The sequence below is a fragment of the Pecten maximus genome, chromosome 2 (genome assembly GCF_902652985.1).
Source record: "Pecten maximus chromosome 2, xPecMax1.1, whole genome shotgun sequence".
Classification (NCBI taxonomy): domain Eukaryota; kingdom Metazoa; phylum Mollusca; class Bivalvia; order Pectinida; family Pectinidae; genus Pecten; species Pecten maximus.
The window spans coordinates 46,133,894-46,155,865 of NC_047016.1; the positions used below are offsets into that span (position 1 = coordinate 46,133,894).

At 37.3% G+C, this 21,972-nt stretch overlaps 1 protein-coding gene across 1 annotated transcript in view; it reads left to right on the top strand.

Annotated features, from left to right (window-relative positions):
* The window catches only part of LOC117322268 (DNA topoisomerase 2-binding protein 1-like), a 41,535-nt gene extending 23,494 nt beyond the window's left edge, over positions 1-18,041 (top strand). Inside the window, 26 exon segments of the mRNA XM_033877077.1 lie at positions 1,638-1,697; positions 2,842-2,970; positions 3,257-3,640; positions 3,643-3,757; positions 4,231-4,356; positions 4,844-4,909; positions 5,080-5,169; positions 5,722-5,874; positions 6,128-6,211; positions 6,838-6,906; positions 7,378-7,707; positions 7,876-7,955; positions 8,175-8,215; positions 8,458-8,568; positions 9,407-9,457; positions 10,194-10,269; positions 10,514-10,664; positions 11,078-11,138; positions 11,500-11,636; positions 12,155-12,248; positions 14,702-14,808; positions 15,032-15,154; positions 15,547-15,668; positions 16,251-16,320; positions 16,460-16,593; positions 17,296-18,041. Of these exon segments, the coding sequence (XP_033732968.1) occupies positions 1,638-1,697; positions 2,842-2,970; positions 3,257-3,640; positions 3,643-3,757; positions 4,231-4,356; positions 4,844-4,909; positions 5,080-5,169; positions 5,722-5,874; positions 6,128-6,211; positions 6,838-6,906; positions 7,378-7,707; positions 7,876-7,955; positions 8,175-8,215; positions 8,458-8,568; positions 9,407-9,457; positions 10,194-10,269; positions 10,514-10,664; positions 11,078-11,138; positions 11,500-11,636; positions 12,155-12,248; positions 14,702-14,808; positions 15,032-15,154; positions 15,547-15,668; positions 16,251-16,320; positions 16,460-16,593; positions 17,296-17,377 (3,046 nt within the window). The 3' untranslated portion in view covers positions 17,378-18,041.
* The last annotated feature ends 3,931 nt before the right edge of the window (positions 18,042-21,972 follow it).

The following is a 21,972-nucleotide window of genomic DNA, read 5'->3' on the forward strand; positions in this document are numbered from 1 at the left end:
TGTAACATTGTATGTTGTCGGTGTAACATTGTATGTTGTTGGTGTAACATTGTATGTTGTCTTAGTAACATTGCATGTTGTCAGTGTAACATTGTATGTTGTCAGTGTAACATTGTATGTTGTCGGTGTAACATTGTATGTTGTCAGTGTAACCTTGTATGTTGTCAGTGTAACCTTGTATGTTGTCAGTGTAACATTGTATGTTGTCAGTGTAACATTGTATGTTGTCAGTGTAGCATTGTATATTGTCAGTGTAACATTGTATGTTGTCAGTGTAACATTGTATGTTATTGATGTAACATTGTATGTTGTCAGTGTAACATTGTATGTTGTCAGTGTAACGTTGTATGTTGTCGGTGTAACGTTGTATGTTGTCGATGTAACATTGTATGTTGTCAGTGTAACATTGTATGTTGTCAGTGTAACATTGTATGTTGTCAGTGTAACATTGTATGTTGTCGGTGTAACATTGTATGTTGTCGGTGTAACATTGTATGTTGTCGGTGTAACATTGTATGTTGTCGGTGTAACATTGTATGTTGTCGGTGTAACATTGTATGTTGTCGGTGTAACATTGTATGTTGTCAGTGTAACATTGTATGTTGTCGGTGTAACATTGTATGTTGTAGGTGTAACATTGTATGTTGTAGGTGTAACATTGTATGTTGTCGGTGTAACATTGTATGTTGTCGGTGTTACATTGTATGTTGTCGGTGTTACATTGTATGTTGTCGGTGTAACATTGTATGTTGTCGGTGTAACATTGTATGTTGTCGGTGTAACATTGTATGTTGTCGGTGTAACATTGTATGTTGTCGGTGTAACATTGTATGTTGTCTGTGTAACATTGTATGTTGTCGGTGTAACATTGTATGTTGTCGGTGTTACATTGTATGTTGTCGGTGTAACATTGTATGTTGTTAGGTGTAACATTGTATGTTGTCGGTGTAACATTGTATGTTGTCGGTGTTACATTGTATGTTGTCGGTGTAACATTGTATGTTGTCGGTGTAACATTGTATATTGTCAGTGTAACATTGTATGTTGTTGGTGTAACATTGTATGTTGTCGGTTGTGTGGTAACATGTATGTTGTCGGTGTAACATTGTATGTTGTCGTTGTATGCATGTGATTGTGGTGTAACATGTATGTGTGTCAGGTGTAATTGTATTGTATTGGTGTAACATTGTATGTTGTGGGTGTAACATTGTATGTTGTGGGTGTAGCATTGTATGTTGTCGGTGTAACATTGTATGTTGTCAGTGTAACATTGTATGTTGTCAGTGTAACATTGTATGTTGTCAGTGTAACATTGTATGTTGTCGGTGTAACATTGTATGTCGTCGGTGTAACATTGTATGTTGTCAGTGTAACTTTGTATGATGTCGGTGTAACATTGTATGTTGTTCATGTAGACTCCAGTCTGCCAATGATGACCAATCACTGCGCAAAATTTAAGAGTTTGTGAAGTTCCAACTGACAAATGGTTGTTGAGCTCACAGGTTCAATGTTAACTTGTGATATCTGAGGCAAAAACAACTTCTATCCAATATATTCGAAGCATGTTTGTTTTCAAATTTTAATGTTTCTAGTTTTCACTGAACAAGTATTAATGAAATGTAATTTCTCCCCCACAGTGGCTACTCAGGGACAGAGAGAGATTGTCTGATGCATATTGCTGAACTCCTGGGGGCCAAGTAAGTTTGGATCGGTAAAACAATACATAGAGGACATAGATATTACTTAAGTACTGCCACACTTAATGTGGAGTGATACTTGAGGGGCCCCCCACAGTGGCCGAGTGGTTAAGGTGTTCCGACTCTTCATCAGTATCCTTACATCTCTAGGTTGTGAGTTCGAAACCCACGTCGGGCAGTTGCCAGGTACTGACTATAGGTCGGTGGTTTTTCTCCGGGTACTGCAGCTTTCCTCCACCTCCAAAACCTGGCACGTCCTTAAATGACCATGGCTGTTAGTAGGACGTTAAGCAAAAACAAACCAAACAAGCGGTACTTATTAGTCCCCTAACAGTAGGGCTGTAGTTTTCCTCTCCATCTGTCTTGTACGTACATATGTGTGTTACACCAAAAATTGTTAGCACTCTAGAGGATTCATTCCTTGAGAGATTTTGATCAAACTTCTCACAATTATAAAATACTGCAATATCTCAGACAAGTTAAAGTTTCAGGAATGTCAAGGTCACTGTTACTATTTTCATGAAATCCTTTGTCAGCACTCTTTAGACTAGTGACTTAATTCTTTCCTTGAGGGAGTTGGATTTAACTTCTGGCACTTGTAAAGGATGATAATAGCTTGCAGGGATTGGTAGGGGACATGCATTGCTTTAGCTACTGTACTATACAGTATGCTTGTTTTTCCACATAAACCTGACTGTTATCCAGATAATCTGACCCAAGCTGACCTCAAGGGCCTTAAGGGTGGAGCCAAAAAGGGTCAAATTGATTGAAATTTCAAAAATCTTCTTCATTAGGCCCAGATATGGTAGAGTCAAATACTCTTCATGGATGGAAGGGTCTTAATGTTCTTTATCAAAATCGTAAATTTCATGGCCCCTGGGTTTTACATTTCTCCCTGGAACTGTTTAGAATTACATTGTAAATACACAGAAGATAGTTACATGTTTAAGACTGTTAAGGCCCATGGGCCTCTTGGTTACAATTGAAGATTACGTGATGACATCAGACATCATTTGAAGGTGAATAAAGTTATACCTTCAGAAAAAAAAAGACCAATAATCCTCTTGAATTGCATACCTCTAATGTTGACTTGTAATGCTACATCTAGTCCTGTATCTTTTTCTGACTACAATTGTTTTACCAGGTGCCAAGACTACTTTGTAAGGAAAGCCAGTAAGGGACTCCAACCAAGCACACATCTCATTGTGCGTGAGGCTGAGGGCTCCAAGTACGAGGCTGCCAAAAAATGGAGTATTCCTGCTGTATCAAACAGGTATAACGATATATATGTTGCAAATTCATAACTCATTCAAAAGACTGCACTATAGAACTATTCATTAAGAAAGTTTAGAAGGACTTCCAAAATATATTAAATCAGCATTCTATAAAGTTGTATCCTTTTCGAATCATTGGGTCACCATGATAATATAATATGCATGGGGGAAATTTTTGCGATCAAAAGGACCCCGTGCAAATTTCACCCTCACATAAATTTTTGCATTTACAGGAAATGTTCTACAGTGAAAATCCTCAATCGTGTTTTGTGCATTTTGTTCCAGTTGGTTATTTGCTTGTGCTAAATCTGGGAAAAGAGAAAAGGAAGAAAAATTTCATATTGACAATAAAGACATTACCCCGGTTGAAATGGAAGTACAGCAGACTTCAGCGACGACAAAAGAAGAGGAAACCTCAAACAGTAGTATAAAGCCAGAGGAGGAAGTGTCAGTGGGGAGGGGGGAGGTCGAAAACAAGACCAGCCTTATAGACAATCAGAAGGCTGTTCCAACAATAGACAACACGGAGAGTAAAACAAAAGAGGTGACAAAGACTCGTAAAAGTCTGAAGCGTACTAGCTCAACGCTGGACTGTCCAGGAGTCACTGGGGATCATGACAGACCCAGCAAGATCGCTCGAGTGTTAGAAAGTGTGAAGGAGAAAGGGAGAGGGCGATGGACAGTAGCACAGAGGAATCGCGTCCTGTAGAGAAGCCATATCAACAGGGCAGTCAGAAGGAGAACGTGAGCAAGGTGAACAGAGGTGTTGTTAACGAGAGAGTTAAGGTGAGGACATTATGCTAACATGGATATATATACTGGTACTCATATTGGTAGAATGATTAAATGTATCATAATCAAGAGATAATATGCCTTATTGATGCAAACAACGGTGTCTTGTATTTTACTGTGTGGAATAGCATCCGAAGAAAGAGAACAAATGTTGTTGTTGTTGTTTTTTTTACAGGAAAATATGACGAAGTCTTGGTTTTCATATAAGATACTAAACTTGTAACTGAGGAAGGATTAAAGTAATAGTCGATTTCATATGAGGTTTCTCTGTATGAGAAACTTAGTACATCATATGGTAGTATGATGGAATACTAGATAAAGATTTATATTTACCCAGGATATTTGTAAATTCATATCTTTTCGAGATTATTCATCCATGCCAATATACATGTACCAGCAGTGTAAGTAGTTAATATGTTCAAAGTTCACTAAGTGCAGTATAAGTACACCCCTTCACTGTATTGTAGGCCCTACAGGCTGAGGTGGACACCACCCCACAGGGTGGAGCCAGGATCCGTACGGGACTCCAAACTCCCTCGCCCGGGCGCTTCCTGGACCTAAGTAAAGAGTTCCACCCTGTGTTTGATCTCACTGTAAGTTGAAACTCACATTTGTCAAGATTAAAAGTCTACTATGAGAAAGGATCATAATATCACTGACAAGTTCGAATTTTAGGGGTTTTGGGTCAAGGTCAAGTTCCCCATTTTAGGGGTTTTGGGTCAAGGTCAAGTTCCCCATTACAATTTTTAGCTGGGGCTGGGGGACATTTGCAGCTTTAGCAATACCTAGTATGATTGTTTGGGACTGATACTTGGGACCCCATTCCCTATTGAAATCATTTCATATAAAAGCAAAAAATCCCAAGGATGTGTTATTTCTTCTTTCTAATGTTCTTTAAATTGACCGATTTCCATGTAATTTATTCTTTCAATTTTCTTAAAATTGGCCGATTTTCTTCCCAAAATGAAGCCAAAATGTCCCATCCCAAACCAGTGGGAGAGGAAGCCCGGGAGATAATTTGAGCTTCGAATTTAGTAATACGATTTTGTAACATTAGTAATGAATTTGAATTTGTTGTAGGATGCCATGGCCTCATTAGAGACACCAGAAGGACATCGTAAAGTAAACAGGAGGAAAACTAGCTTGGTAAGTACTTTTTTTGGACGATACAAATTCTGAACAAGTTTCGTCGGTAAAGGTATGAAATAAACTCATTTTAATGGAGATTTTTTCAGTAATTGATATTTTTCCCCGATTCATATTAAATGATATTGGTAAGACAACATTACTACTGGTCGTTGCACTGTTTTATACAGCCCCTGGATGAGTTGTACACGATACAGCTAGAGAAAGGTCTGAAGAATATGGAAGAGGCCCAGCCTGCTGTGGAGACATCTCCAATAAAGGTCAGAGTTTATGTCAGTTTTTACACCCCAACTGTCCGTAGTAAGATTTTCTGCGGAATACTTGTCCAAAATAAGAACTGTTTTGAGGTGTGGTTAATTGTATGTAGGTGTTTACTCTATATTGTAATTAGCTGGTTTTCAGATTTGTTTTAGTTTCTCTCTGGAGGAAATAAAACCTTTGCTATCTACAGAATCAACATCTTTTTCTTCCATATACTGTCAATATTACATGTAGAATCTTTTGAATAAGTTGGTAAAGTCAATGAGAAGAAGTGAGTGCTGCATTGGTGGCGGATTCTAGAAGACAGGCGCCTGATAAAACAGGATAAATGTGTCAGACGATGTAGTGGTTGTCTCCGGTTCTCATGGATATGGTCAGATGCTACAGAATGTCATTTAAATCAGTGGCCGGATAAGTCGGGTTTCACTGTAAATTGTTACTTTGATAATCTTGCCATGAAGTTAAGAAGAGGATACCAGAATCATATTGTCCACTTGACAAGTTTGTTCATGCTTCTCTTCCTAAAATACTGTTCTGATTCAATTTTACAGATGAATGAGGAACTCGGTCCCCTCCATGGTGTCATCATAGTCGTCAATAAGAAGTTGTCATCCCAGCAGTCAGAGTTCAACAACATCGTGTCGGATCTTGGAGGCGACTACCGCTGGTCATATGACAACTCCTGTACTCATTACATATTCCAGGTAGGGGGAGACAATTCATGTACATTTGTACTTTCGTATAGACACAATTTCTGTACTCTCTATGAATCCCCTTTATGGATTGAACTAGGTACTAATTGGTCTATTGATGTATAGACCAAAAACCAAAGTTAACTCTTAATAAACTGTATGTAATTCTAAAACACCAGATATATCTTACGCACACTTTCCACTGGATATATATACATACATTGTATAATCCAAACAAATATCATGTTTATGTTTTCCATTACAGGGACGTACAAACGACACAACAAAAGAGTTCCGATTGGCCCGCGACCAGGGCAAGATAATTGTCTCTCCACATTGGCTGCATATGGTACATCCATCTTCTCTTTCATTCTTCTTTTTAACTTTTCTCAAGGTTGTAACGTAACTCAGTTTGGAGTTTTCTTACATAACTCAGTTTGGAGTTTTCTTACACAGCTCAGTTTGGAGTTTTCTTGGATGTTGCTGAAGGCCGCCTTCACAACATTGCAATAAAAAAAAATGAAAAATATGTACAATTATTTCAGTTTATTTCTATTTCTTGGATCATTATCATTTCTTTGATACCACACATCATTTTAAGCTTGTGTGGACTTTGCAGAATTTTAGATATTATAGCCTCATATTCAATGGTGTAGCATCTTTGTATTGAATATACTTAAACATAGAGGAACTATTCGCGTTAATATTTATACCAAATCTAGATAAGAGCTTGGAATATTAGTAGAGATGATGTATTAGAGATAAGTAAAGGTTAGTTGTTGTCTCATTTTCACAATTAAAAGGTAGGACTCTCTGCGATGAATCTCTGGAATACTGGTGATCTGGACAATGGAAATGGACTTTATTTCTCTATTTAGAAAACATTTTTGAAAATTGTACAGCAAGTTACGTTTGATATCTGCCTAACAGCATGCTTCACATGTAATTTTTTATTGTGAAATTTGTTCTTTTTAGTGTAAGGAACAAGTGGCCAGGGTAGATGAGTCGCTCTTTCCACACACTTTCAACCCCAACCTATCCTTGGTAAGTGACAATTCATCCCTCTCCATATTACTCCCTTGAATCAAATTTTTTCTCAATAATGCGTCCTGTTTGTTGCTTTTTGTAAACAATATGATATAATATTCGAGTTTGCACTATTTTACCATATCAATCTCTAAATCTAATTCATCAAAACAAAACATACACAACTTGATGGTTACCAGACAGGATATACTGTCCGCATCTGCAGCCTTTACACTGTTTCTTAGTTCAGATTGACAGCTGATTCCCACCACATTATCAACAGGACTTCATGACAGTGATATGTCCTCAAAAGGTCATTGTAGTTTCATCTCAGCTTAAATGTCTCTAATGTTGCTAATCCATGACAGGAAAAAGATGAAAATAATTTTTGGGTGGTTTTAACTTGCATCAGTTAGAGTAATAATAGTAAAACCAGTTTTATGATCTTCACTTTGTCTGCGTATAAACATGTGTGATATTTGTCTGTAGTCGGTGGTGAGCAGTAAACGGACTGAGACACCTGGCCGTGCCAGCCGGCGGTCGGGACGAGCCTTGACAAGGAAGGGAGAGGATGCTGTCCTCAGTTCGAACACATCAACTGCTCTCTCCAAATCATCGACACAAAATACCGAACAGAATTCTAAATCAGAAGTGCCAAAAACTTCAGAGAACCAGTCCAGTGCAAAACAAGAGCCCTCCCCTCTCAGATCTGCAGCATCTTCATCGCCCCTTGGAACTAAACCAGACAGATCACCAAAAGAGGAAGGTCAGAGATCAGGAGAGGAGGCCATGGATCAAGAAGGCGCCACCACAGAAAAGGTTTCATATTTGTTGTTTCTGATTTCTTTCTGATGGTTTTTATTTCTGCATTTATTTTGCTACCAAACTGGCTTGCTAACATCTTCATAGAACTGTTGATGAATTAATGGTGAGAATCCGAAACACCTGTAATATCATATGTCTTATATGGATTGTTTTGTCTATCAGCAGGAGGGACTGGAAATGGGCGGCACATTGGAACTCCGAGAGGTCCTCTCAAAACAACTGGAGAAGATGATGGGTTCAAAGTACTGTTTTCACTTTTTTCCATTTTTTTCCCCTTTTCTAATTTGTCATAATATACATTGTTTGCATTCAACATGTTTAACACAAATTATAATTGTTACATAAAAAATAAACATTCTTCTTTAATGGGTAAATCTTGAGTTGTAAACAAATGAATACTGTTTTACGCTTTAATCATTATGTCAAACTTCCTCATATTAGATATATTGTATAATTTTCAGAGCTAAGAAAAACACCCGGAGAAAAAGTAAAAGACTTAACTGTAAGTATAGAATTTTTTTTGTATAAGAATTAGATGTTTAGATTATTTTCTATTTAAGCGAATTTTTTTAAGAATTACTGTACACTAGATAATAAATTATTGATGCTGTATAAAGTGATACCAGAACTGCATTCTTAATAAACCAGGTGTATAATGCTTTGATAATTTTTCATAAGTGTGATTGTAGTAGATTGTATTAGAGGGAATACTTTGATATAAGTTTAAATTGTTTGATGGTACAGCCAGCGGACAGATGAACATGTCGGGGGAGACATCTGGAGAACTGTCAGGGGAGGGTCGGAACAGTAGCCATAGTCGGCCCCCTTCTCGTCAGAACCGTTGGAGTCTGCAAGGTATGGCAAATGTAAACAAAATAAATCAAGTTCATTTCAATAGATTCTCACCTCAGTAGTCTTTCTGTTAAATAGGTGTGTGACATCTGTACCATTTTTATGGCATCTTTCTTGTGAGTGTTGCCCTTTGTATATTTCAGAGCTAAAATTCTTGATTTTTGCAGGATTACCAGGTGTGTACACCATGTCATGTTACCCAGGCATGAGAATATTCTTGCTAAAAATCTTTTATTTCAGACTTCTTTATTTTCTTTATGTTGTAATGTCAACTTGAAAATTTCCCATAGAAAACATATAGAAAAGTTTTTGGTATATAGTCGGAAGAAAATTCAAACTAAGCTGTTTAAAGGCTTGTACAAAAGTCACACAAGAAATTTGGTGATGGTTTCTGTAACTTTTTAAAAATTAATTCAACAAAATGAGAGGTATTTGTTTGTCATATAGGAAATTCATTAGAGCTATTCCATTGAAATATCTACCTGACCCCAGGACTCCAAAACAAATCACTTCTATCCATGGTTGGATTTCTTTCCTACAGGTTCTAGTAATTTATTCAATAACTTCTATGGGTGGTACCCCTTAACACAACCTGGAGTCCTGGGGTGGGGTAGATGTGTTACTAGAATAGCCCTTATAGGGTTTTGTATAAAGTTGGGCCAAATTCAGGGATTTTATTTGCTTTGTTATAAGCAGAAATTTTTATCAAACATGTTTGTCTAACTAGTTTTACTGTATAAAATTGCATTCATATATTTGAATCACTATTATAGATAAACTAAGACAGAGATTCTGAAGTTATTGGTGAATTATTTATATGTATATATATTATATCCTCTAGATGAGCAGGCTGGTCAGAGTGAACGACGAAACAGCAGACAGACTTCAGGAGGTTAGTGACTGTCCCTGTTTCTATCTTGTCCTATACCTAATTGTCCTAGTGACTGTCCCTGTTTCTATCTCGTCCTATACCTAATTGTCCTAGTGACTGTCCCTGTTTCTATCTTGTCCTATACCTAATTGTCCCTAATGGCCCAGTGATCCACTCTTGTTCAATTTAGGATCGTCAACTTTACAGAGTTTTTTCTGCCTATATATTTGGGTCTTAATTTAAGCCTCATTTCCAGAAGTGAATTTTGTTTATTTCTCCAAATAAAACAACCAATACTCAAAATCATTGAATTTCGTATTTTTATGCGAAAACATGAAATTCAGCAATCTTATGTTACCCCTTTCCTGTCTAATTTGACTTGCTGCACACAATTTCTGCCAGGTTGTAATTTTTTAAAATGGCCAGAAAAAATCACCAGACTTTGTTTATAATGTCATGTACACACAAAATTATGAAAATAATTGAAAAAACCTTGAGGCCTTGGGTATGTTCAGCAGTCAAACACATCCATCTTAAGCAAGTATCACTTCATTTATGCAGGAAAGAATTTTGTCTCACTCCTAGGAAATAGTGGCAATTAGTTGAAATATGTTAGTGGCAGTTAGTTGCATACATGCAAGTTCCTTTTCAGTAAAATTCAAAGCAAAAAGTTAGAAATATATTTTGCTTGTATATAAATATCTTAATAAAAATTGACTCAAGAATAACGATGTGACATTTTATTTGGCCTGAACAGCTAAGTCCCTGGACAATAACTCAGGCCCTGAAGCTTCACAGAGTGTACAAATCACCTGGGACGATCCCACAGGGAGGTAGGTCTTAACCAGCTCACTGTACATTGTCTCGATGATAATTAGTGTTCATTATCAATTAACAACTTTTAATTGTACTGTTTATTTCCTTTAAAATGAAGAAATGAACTTGATAAGATTAAAACTATTACAATGCATCTTCTAATAACAAAGTCAGATAACAGATTTCTTACTCTCGGTGAAGATATGTGATGTATTGGGGAAAGGAAGTGTTGATCTATACTACTGTGGTACTCTTCCTCAGACTGGAGGAGGAGAAACTGGCTCACAAGTTAGAGAGAGCCTGCAGTCCCACACAGGACCCTTCCCTACCACCCGGCTACCTCGACGCCGAGTTCTCCGAGGTAGAGGAGGAGGAAGAGGAGGAACATCCTGTGCCAAATCTTCCTCACTATGTAAGGCGAAAAGAACTGGGCCCAGATACTGAATTTCAGGAAAATTCCTTAGATTTTTCCAATAATGCTTTTATAATTATGGACAATTTCAAAAGGATCTTCCCATAAGATAAGGAATGTTGATGGAACTGGTTTCATATTGGTACAGAATTTATTTCCATGTCTTTCAAATCAAAGAATTACCAAGACCAAAATTGACTTTATACACACATAAGAAGTATCATTTCTATCTCCTACTTAAGTTAGAACAGTGTAAATCCACCTAGGTTATGCTTGTGTTTATCACTTTCAGCTTGTGTTTCATTTATGGCAGATGAAATACAGAATTTGGTGAGCTGTTATGTATATCATGTGAGGGGTAGAGCTCATGTTTGTGTATCTTCCTGTTACTATTTCAATCTGATATGTTGTAGGGTAAGACAGAACGGCGTCCAGAAGATGAAAGAATAAAGACCCCAGAGGCCCCGGCCCTGGGTAAGTATATCAATTCACTAATTTATTAACTCTAAAAACATTATCACTTTTCACATGTAGTGAAATAGTAAATTTAGTCATGAAATTACGATTTACATTTTAGAAAAAAACATGTCTAGTCTCTGAGAAAAGGAAACTCTAAAACATTTTTAAAGGAAATAAGAAATCTTAAGAATATTTGGGTCAAGAATGTTATTTTGAAATGTATTCAAAGATGTTATTGAAGATTTTAGAAAGTGAAATTCAAGTCTTTTTCAAGGAAGAGATTTCTACAAAATTTGTTAATTAATTTGGCTAAGTGATTATGTTTCACATATGTATATTAAGTTCCTCAGGTGTGTATACAATTTGTTTTTTGCAGCTTTTCCCAGACCAAGACATTCCACACGAGGGGATCCCTCAGAATCATTGGTTCCAGTGCATGATGCTGAAGAGAAGGCAGAGGGGGAGACAACTCGACCTACACCAGTATTCTTGTTGTCTGGAGTTTCACAAGAGGTAAAGTTTGGTTTGGTTTATTTTGATTGATGTCCTATTAACAGCCAGAGTCATGGTACCACTAGAGGGAGAGGTTTGTCCATCAATGTTTCTGTGTTATCTTTTAACTTTTATTTTTGGCATGTGATTATCATAGCAGTCATCTATTTATAGATCAAATGTTGGATGTCAATTTTTTGATATAATGGTACACGTTTCTTATGGAGATTTTGTGTTAACCATTGAATAATCAAATGTTGGGAGACAAAACCACAGCTTTTATCTTGCTCCTTTAAAATGAAACTGTTTTTATTTTGTTTGATAATAAAAAATGAAATGGATTATTTGTCTTCAACTAAATACATGACCCAAAGGTTATATAACCTTTGACAAGAGTAAGTAACTTGGACAGAAGTGATTTGATTGCAAATTAGTTGGAACTTTGATAGTTGTGTTTTGCTGTATATTGATTTAACGTTTCTAATTCATGAATAAAATTTGATTTGTAATTTTCACCTACAATGTTTATCCTGATGTAGGAGAAAGACCACTATGGGGCTTTGGTGGAACAGCTAGGGGGTCAGATGCTGGATGGTCAGATGTACAATTCTTCCTGTACTCACCTTGTTATAGGTAAGGTTGTCACCTGTACTCACATTGTTATCACCTGTACTCACCTTGTTATAGGTAAGGTTGTCACCTGTACTCACCTTGTTATAGGTAAGATTGTCACCTGTACTCACCTGGTTATAGGTAAGATTGTCACCTGTACTCACCTTGTTATAGGTAAGGTTGTCACCTGTACTCACCTTGTTATAGGTAAGGTTGTCACCTGTACTCACCTTGTTATAGGTAAGGTTGTAACCTGTACTCACCTTGTTATAGGTAAGGTTGTCACCTGTACTCACTTTGTTATAGGTAAGGTTGTCACCTGTACTCACCTTGTTATAGGTAGGGTTGTCACCTGTACTCACCTTGTTATAGGTAAGGTTGTCACCTGTACTCACCTTGTTATATGTAAGGTTGTCACCTGTACTCACCTTGTTATAGGTAAGGTTGTCACCTGTACTCACCTTGTTATAGGTAAGGTTGTCACCTGTACTCACCTTGTTATAGGTAAGGTTGTCACCTGTACTCACCTTGTTATAGGTAAGGTTGTCACCTGTACTCACCTTGTTATAGGTAAGGTTGTCACCTGTACTCACCTTGTTATAGGTAAGATTGTCACCTGTACTCACCTTGTTATAGGTAAGGTTGTCACCTGTACCCACCTTGTTATAGGTAAGGTTGTAACCTGTACTTACCTTGTTATAGGTAAGGTTGTCACCTGTACTCACCTTGTTATAGGTAAGGTTGTCACCTGTACTCACCTTGTTATAGGTAAGGTTGTCACCTGTACTCACCTTGTTATAGGTAAGGTTGTAACCTGTACTTACCTTGTTATAGGTAAGGTTGTCACCTGTACTCACCTTGTTATAGGTAGGGTTGTAACCTGTACCCACCTTGTTATAGGTAAGGTTGTCACCTGTACTCACCTTGTTATAGGTAAGGTTGTCACCTGTACTCACCCTGTTATAGGTAGGGTTGTAACTTGTACCCACCTTGTTATAGGTAAGGTTGTCACCTGTACCCACCTTGTTATAGGTAAGGTTGTCACCTGTACTCACCTTGTTATAGGTAGGGTTGTAACCTGTACTCACCTTGTTATAGGTAAGGTTGTCACCTGTACTCACCTTGTTATAGGTAAGGTTGTCACCTGTACTCACCTTGTTATAGGTAAGGTTGTCACCTGTACTCACCCTGTTATAGGTAAGGCTGTCACCTGTACTCACCTTGTTATAGTTAAGATTGTCACCTGTACTCACCTTGTTAAAGGTAAGGTTGTCACCTGTACTCACCTTGTTATAGGTAAGGTTGTCACCTGTACTCACCTTGTTATAGGTAAGGTTGTCACCTGTACTCACCTTGTTATAGGTAAGGTTATCACCTGTACTCACCTTGTTATAGGTAGGGTTGTCACCTGTACTCACCTTGTTATAGGTAGGGTTGTCACCTGTACTCACCTTGTTATAGGTAGGGTTGTCACCTGTACTCACCTTGTTATAGGTAAGGTTGTCACCTGTACTCACCTTGTTATAGGTATGATTGTCACCTGTACTCACCTTGTTATAGGTATGATTGTCACCTGTACTCACCTTGTTATAGGTAAGGTTGTCACCTGTACTCACCTTGTTATAGGTATGATTGTCACCTGTACTCACCTTGTTATAGGTAAGGTTGTCACCTGTACTCACCTTGTCATAGGTAAGGTTGTCACCTGTACTTACCTTGTTATAGGTAAGGTTGTCACCTGTACTCACCTTGTCATAGGTAAGGTTGTCACCTGTACTCACCTTGTTATAGGTAAGGTTGTCACCTGTACTCACCTTGTCATAGGTAGGGTTGTCACCTGTACTCACCTTGTTATAGGTAAGGTTGTCACCTATACTTACCTTGTCATAGGTAAGGTTGTCAATTGTACTCACCTTGTTACAGGTAAGGCTGTCACCTGTACTCAACTTGTTACAGGTAAGGTTGTCACCTATACTTACCTTGTCTTAGGTAAGGTTGTCAATTGTACTCACCTTGTCATAGGTAAGGTTGTCAATTGTACTCACCTTGTTACAGGTAAGGTTGTCACTTGTACTCACCTTGTTACAGGTAAGGCTGTCACCTGTACTCAACTTGTTACAGGTAAGGTTGTCACCTATACTTACCTTGTCATAGGTAAGGTTGTCAATTGTACTCACCTTGTCATAGGTAAGGTTGTCACTTGTACTCACCTTGTTACAGGTAAGGTTGTCACTTGTACTCACCTTGTTATAGGTAAGGTTGTCACCTGTACTCAACTTGTTATAGGTAAGGTTGTCACCTGTACTCACCTTGTTATAGGTAAGGTTGTAACTATTTGACTTTAGACTATTTGTGCTCATGTACTAATAACACCAAAAGTGTGTATGACTGAAATGGTATTGAGAATTTTAGAGTTGTATAGGTAATGAGGGGCTACAAATTATCTATGTATGTTAAATCTTGTTTTATTTCAGGTCTGCCATCCCGCAACGAGAAATTCCTTGCTAGTGTTGCATCAGGAAAATGGGTGCTTCACAAATCATACTTTGAGGCCTGTCGACAGGAGGGCAAGTTTGTACCAGTAAGTTTGACTAGATCGTAATATGTATTCATATAAACCAACTTTTTGAATATTACCATCAGTTTGAAAAGAAGAAAAAAAAAATCTAAAAAGAACTCAAAAGACTCAATAAATTTGTAAAACAAGCTGATACCATATCAGTTATTATGTCACATGTATACCATGTTTGTTTTTATTCTGCGATGAGCATGAACTAGATTGAGATTAAAATTAATTTGAACAGGAGGCTTTGTATGAGTGGGGAGGAGAGGGTACATCGAGGCTGGCAAGTAGTAAGAACCAGGCCGTGGTGAAGCTAGCGGCAGCCGCACACTCGTGGAGGGTTTCCGTGGAGGAGGAACGAAAGGTAACGTAGAAAATGGACACTTGTTACAGGTAAAAAGACCTGTCCTTAATACCAATACGACTTCCTGGACTCGCATCACTATTTATGACCAGACCCTAGTTTCATTGGATCAAGGGAGCAATATTTGTTAAAAAAAACTTTCTTTAAATCCTGTAGTTGGTGGAATTCCTAAAGTTTAGAAAATTGATAAAACTGGCGCTAGACTTTTCAAATATATACAGATAGGGATACAATTTTCTCTCACAAATTAAATTTTCTGCACCCAATATAAGAGCTTGATTATAAATGTCTTCTCAGAGACATTTCAATTGCCATCTAGTGCAATGTTCCACTGAAATATTCACCACAAATTATTTCTAGTTATAAATGTCTAAACAAACTGCTTATGACAGAGATCGGGTTCCTGCTTTGGAGCATTCAGTGGATGGAAAGTGCTTTTATGTGCCGACCCGAATAAAGAATCAAGCTTCCGGAGGTTACTGGCAGCAGGGGGCGCCACTGTCCTCACTAACAAGTAGGTACACTGCACACACAAAAAAAGAAGTATATCTGACGTTTTTTCCCATTTAATGGTTTAATCATAAAAATAATTGGTCATTTTCATGATCGGTTTGACATCTGTGTGTCTTTATTATACAAATGCATGTATATCACGGGTGTCTGTGCAATAGTGCAGTATATTTCAGCCAAGTGCAATAGAACATCGGCTGATTACCAGTACCTCATGTCAAATTTTCTGGATTATTGTACAGACAACCATGATATACTTGTTTTACTACATAATCACTAAAACATACTTAGAACCACTGAAATCTCGACTTTCCTGTAGGCCTAGAATCGCCATGACTGTCATCTGGCAGTATTGACATCTGAGTGATTTAGACGCTTGAAAGGGTAGGACTTAATTCGACCATGCAATATTCATTTTAGCTTTGCAATATTTCAAAATACAGCTGAGGAAAATCAAAAGCATTATGTAAGGAAATGTTATAGAAAATTTTGAACACTCTCTATTCCTGTGTAAGTTTAAAGTTTGTTGCATTGATATGGAACTGTTGTATTTGACATCTGATGTACACACTGTCTCATGTTACAGACCACCATTCACGAAGACACTCTCAGCCACACATGCCTTCATAGAGCTGTCCAAGTACAAGATGTCACAGGTCAGGAGATATTAACATTCTTAGATATCAGCTTTAAAAAATTATAATTTTTCTAAAATTTGTATCAATGTTGGTTTTTGACGATCGTCTGTAATAGGGTTACTTATTGACAACTCATTGTATGTTGCCACGGTTACAGGAAGATCTGGAGGTACTGCTCAGCATCAATGTATTGTGTTTACGCCCAGACTTCATCGCCGCACATCTGACCGACAGCCCTCCGCCACGATCTGAAGACTTCTGTCCTCCGGAGGTAGCTGCACTTATTGTAAGGTAGGTACCACATCCTGTCTTCTGTAAACTCTCATTAACTACCAGAGGTAGGTACCACATCCTATCTTCTGTAAACTCTCATTAACTACCAGAGGTAGGTACCACATCCTGTCTTCTGTAAACTCTCATTAACTACCAGAGGTAGGTACCACATCCTGTCTTCTGTAAACTCTCATTAACTACAAGAGGTAGGTACCACATCCTATCTTCTGTAAACTCTCATTAACTACCAGAGGTAGGTACCACATCCTATCTTCTGTAATCTCTCATTAACTACCAGAGGTAGGTACCATATCCTGTCTTCTGTAAACTCTCATTAACTACCAGAGGTAGGTACCACATCCTATCTTCTGTAAACTCTCATTAACTACCAGAGGTAGGTACCACATCCTATCTTCTGTAAACTCTCATTAACTACCAGAGGTAGGTACCACATCCTATCTTCTGTAAACTCACATAAACTTACAGTCTTATATGAGTACCTTGTCTCAGCAACTTCAGCCCCTCCAGAGATATGTGTAATCAGTTTGACTCAGGTATATAAGAGATACCTTGCCCCTCATATGTCATCTGAGTAATTAACGGAACAGCGTCAATGATTGTGTTTGGCACATTTTCAGGTCAACTTTTCACAACTTGCTCTTTGAGGAGTATCTGGAAATTCTTACTCCTATTTTCCCTATATCTTTTATTCTGTTTCAGTCTAAAAGGAGAGGCTAGCGGAAGAAAAAAGTCATCATCCTCATCTAACGAGTCTAGAAGTAGGCGGACCAAAAATCACTGACGATGGCTGCTTGTAGGACAACATAAAAGCAGCATAATGACTGTGTGCTCAAAACTCACTGACTTGTGGTGTGATGGGTGGTCATCATGCTGGTCAAGACCTCTGACTTGTGGTGTGATGGGTGGTCATCATGCTGGTCAAGACCTCTGACTTGTGGTGTGATGGGTGGTCATCATGCTGGTCAAGACCTCTGACTTGTGGTGTGATGGGTGGTCATCATGCTGGTCAAGACCTCTGACTTGTGGTGTGATGGGTGGTCATCATGCTGGTCAAGACCTCTGACTTGTGGTGTGATGGGTGGTCATCATGCTGGTCAAGCTCTCTGACTTGTGGTGTGATGGGTGGTCATCACGCTGGTCAAACTGTTTGTGGTCAGCGTGATTCGTTACTGATTTTAAGTGGACATATTTTTAAACTGTATGTACAGTGGCCTAAATAATGTATTTATTCTTATAAACTTCAGTGAGTATGACAGTTGTTGTACAAACAATGGAATGCCAAAAGAGGGACGTTCGCTGGCAGCTACTCAAAGTGACAAGTGCCTATTGTGTTCGATGATGACTTCCAGGACAATAATATTGTTTATTTTGTAATACACTGTTAATGATCAAAATATATAAAATGTATACATAAACAGGTATGTGATTAAATATGTAAAACACAACATGCTTGTGTTTGTTGTAAACCATCAGTACAGGGTCTGTCTCAGCTCTCCATGTGATTCATAGACTGTCTAACATCTTCATTGTGCATTACAGCAAAACAAATACTGATGATGTCATACAATACAGTGAAAAATCATCATTAAATTTTAAAAGGTCGATTGAATTGCTTGCATGAATATTTACAGTAATAATGGGCGAACTTGATTCTAGATGGCATTTGTGCTGTTTGCCGGTTTTTGAGCTTGTCGCCGACACATTCAACCAAAGTGGCTCAGTTACAATATGGCCGACATAGACCAAAACATATTTATTTTATGTATTTATATATAAATAAACATATTTTCAAAAGCATTGTAAACATTGAACGCTGCAGAACATTAAAAAAAACTAATTTTGCAATATATATGACTAAAGTAGCCTGACGGGCTCAAAACAAGTTGAAACTCTTTAATTCTTACTTAATCTAATCAACATGTGGCTGTGTTGTTTGCCGATGTGCCTGTGCTTCCAAACCGGCAGGAATTTACACCAATCAGCACATGCCAAAATTGCGCGCACATATCTGAGACACAATCAAGTAATTTTGCCCCCTTGCCGCCGGCACGTCGGAATCAAGTTCGCCCTATAAGAAGGCTACTTAGCCCCTATTGGATGACATCTTTCTGTGGAAAAAATCCCTGAAATGGTTGTGTAATTTCAAACACTATACAAAAACATGAAATGGAAAGTTAAGTGTAAGATTAACTTAGGTCACCTGAGTGATAGTTTCATCATTAGGGTTTTCTGTAGGGGTTAAACAGTTATGAGATAAACATAGATTTCTACATAGGTGCCATCTTCGATTTAGACTGCAGTGAATCGGTTATCATAAATGTTTCAAAATATATCATCTGCACTGTATCACTTCGGATGAAACTTCTCTGCCATTTAGAAGATATGAATCAGATGTTAAAAGCAAATGGTCAAAACAAAAAACCAGTGTTCACAGATAGGAAGGGGAATACTTCACATTATATCTCTCAAAGCTTGATGGCAGATTGCACAATAGCTGAATAAAGATCTTAATGCTAAATAGATTAGCATATTGTATTTCCATGTGATGAAAAAAACCCGATAGAAACTCGTTTAAAAGTCTCACAATTATTATCAACAGTAAATCATGTACCTATAAAGATTTCATCATATTCAGGATGTTTCCCTCAAACTTACCTGAAGGCATACCTATAACAAAGATAAAAAAATCTTTGTAGAACATCCTATTATGTTATTAGGCATTGTATTACAGTGTATGTAGGTGATGCGGTTTACCATATATGTACCGGTACATGCACATGCCTTTTCTGATACTGTTCTGATTGTCAATGAACAAAAACAAAAACAAAACAAAAAAAGGAATTTAAGTGATAGCACACCAACTTCGGATATATTTCACATCTAAAAGAAATCCTTGTCAACACTCTGGAAGCTTCATTTCTTTAGGAAGTTGGATAAAATTTCAGACACTTGTAAAGGACCATAATAGTTAGCTGGGGCTGGTATGGGTCATGTATTGCTTTAGGAAAATGCTTGTTGAATTTCGATACTGATTTGAAAACGCAATAGCTGATGGGTGGCCATCTTGGATTTTGACAGTTGCAGTTTGTTAATACTATTTCATCAAGAGGTTCTTATATGATATTTCTTTTTTAGTTTTATTTGAAAATAAGTGGCTGATACATGGCCGTCTTTGATTATGAAAGTTGAAGTTTGTTATCGCTGTTTCTTGTTCAGAAAGTTCTTAGAATCCTATCATTTAATTCCTTTGTAGGCTCTACTTGTTATTCAATAATTAAGTAAATGGGGAAAGTAGGAAAAAGTAGATCAGTTATTTAACCAATAAAGTTGCTTCAATGGCGGACTCCAAGATCCCTCTGGGGTCTCTTGTTCCTGACAATAGCTTGTTGTTTTCCTTTGATTTTGCCAAGATATATTCAAGGCATGAAGAAAGGGAAAGTGAACACAACCCCTGGGGTATCGAGAATGAAGCCAGAACGGTTGGAGAGGCAGTAGAGAACTAGAAGTTTTTAACCTTGGGCATGTTTATGCAGGCTCCAAAAACAACCCGAAAAATGGAACCAATGAAGCTTTGCTGACCAATCCAAAATAACATAAAGTAATAGATTTTCATCTTCTGTGTATTTTCATGTGAATCATATGAATTCTTTCATTCCTGAAGTGTCTCAGCACACCCTCTTGCTATTGTCAGATGTTCCTGATAAGTTTGACAATATATATAATGTGTACAAGTTTTCTATATTTTATTTTTTTCCCGTTAAGACTTCTTTGTGACCTGAACCACTTTAAAGATATGTAAGACGCCCAAATGAAATGGAGGCTCACTTCTGATTGGCCAAAATGTAGATGCTGTCCAATTTTCATGAAAATGTATATCGCTGTGGTATGTAATAAAAAACATTGGTGAAATCCATTTTAGGATGGGACAATTTACAGCTAAGCTTCTGAAAATTTGAAATGTAAATATTTTGGTATTGGTGTATTATGACACTACAAACATGAATGCCACTTCTATTTTTTGGATAACAAAAAAATGGCCACCATTTTCTGGTCTCTGATATGTGGAAATTGAGGTATTGACTGATTTTGCTGGTTTTGAAGGATGCCTAAAACAATTGCAACAGTTTTGAATAATTTTCGCTGCCATGGTAATGAAATGGAGGCCCCTGATTGGTCAAAATGTAGATATTGTCAGATTTGCAATGAAATATAGGTGATTCATTACTACAGATACAACTGTGACTTCTTATTTCTGTGTATATAAAGAAATGGCTGCAATTTTGCTCTCTTCTGATTGGTGGAAATTAGTGTTTAAATGTACTATGACTTAAGGAAAAATATTGAGGTTTCTTTAAGCTTTATTGTCAACTGTGGGGGTGGTTCGGGGAACTTCTGTGTAACAGCCCTGTTATAATTAACATTTGTTGATACCGAGTCGATACCAAAAGTACAACAACAACAGAGTGGAAAATGCCAGTGCTTGAAATATACTGAACCCTGGAATCTAGGGGACCAGCATGTATTAGTTCTTACTTTTAAAGCTTAATTATTAGTGTGTGTATTTCCAACCCCACATATTGATAAGTGGAGTACCCTTGACTATGAAGTAAGGTTATTTTTGATTTTGCAGTCAAGGTTTGTAATCGAGTTATAAGATCTATGAGAAACGTTGTCTGCCGTCACTTGTATAATATGTAATCGTTAAGCTTTGTAAATTGGTGTCAATTTCGAATTTGTTTCTATTGATGACACAGAAGTATGGGGTGTGCATGTTAAGTTAGAGAACATCAAAATGGTCTTTTGTCTCATCTGAATGAAAAAAACTTTTTTTCTGTCTTTTAAAGATTAAATAAAAAGAAGAAAAAAGTCTGAGAACTATCAGTATCAAAAAATCCACTCAACCCTGCAAATCCAGGGAAACAACATGTATTATTACTTTAATACGTTTGTAACACAAAACCATAATTAGTCAGTGTTTCAGTACACGCATACAAAAAGTTGGGAATCCTTGATTACCATGTAAGGTTATTTAATTTTTCACACCTATAAAATTTCTTGTTTGCTGCCACTCCAAATCGTTAGATGAAGTTTTGGAAATTAGTGTCAATTTTAAATAAAAGGTTGTTCCTATTCATAAGGAATTTGTCTAATGATGCAGAAATGCGAGGTGTACAGGTTACGTAAGGGAGGTAATTTGCTATCATTCAAATTCATGAATTGGTCATTAAACATATACCACTTTTCAGATCTCAAGATGATCAAAAAGAAGTGGATTTAATGCTTTACAAGAAGGTAAGTTATAAATATTGCAAAAATCGCATCAACCAATGGTGGCAGTAAAAGGAAGAAAGGTTACGTGAACAAAGTTGCTACTGC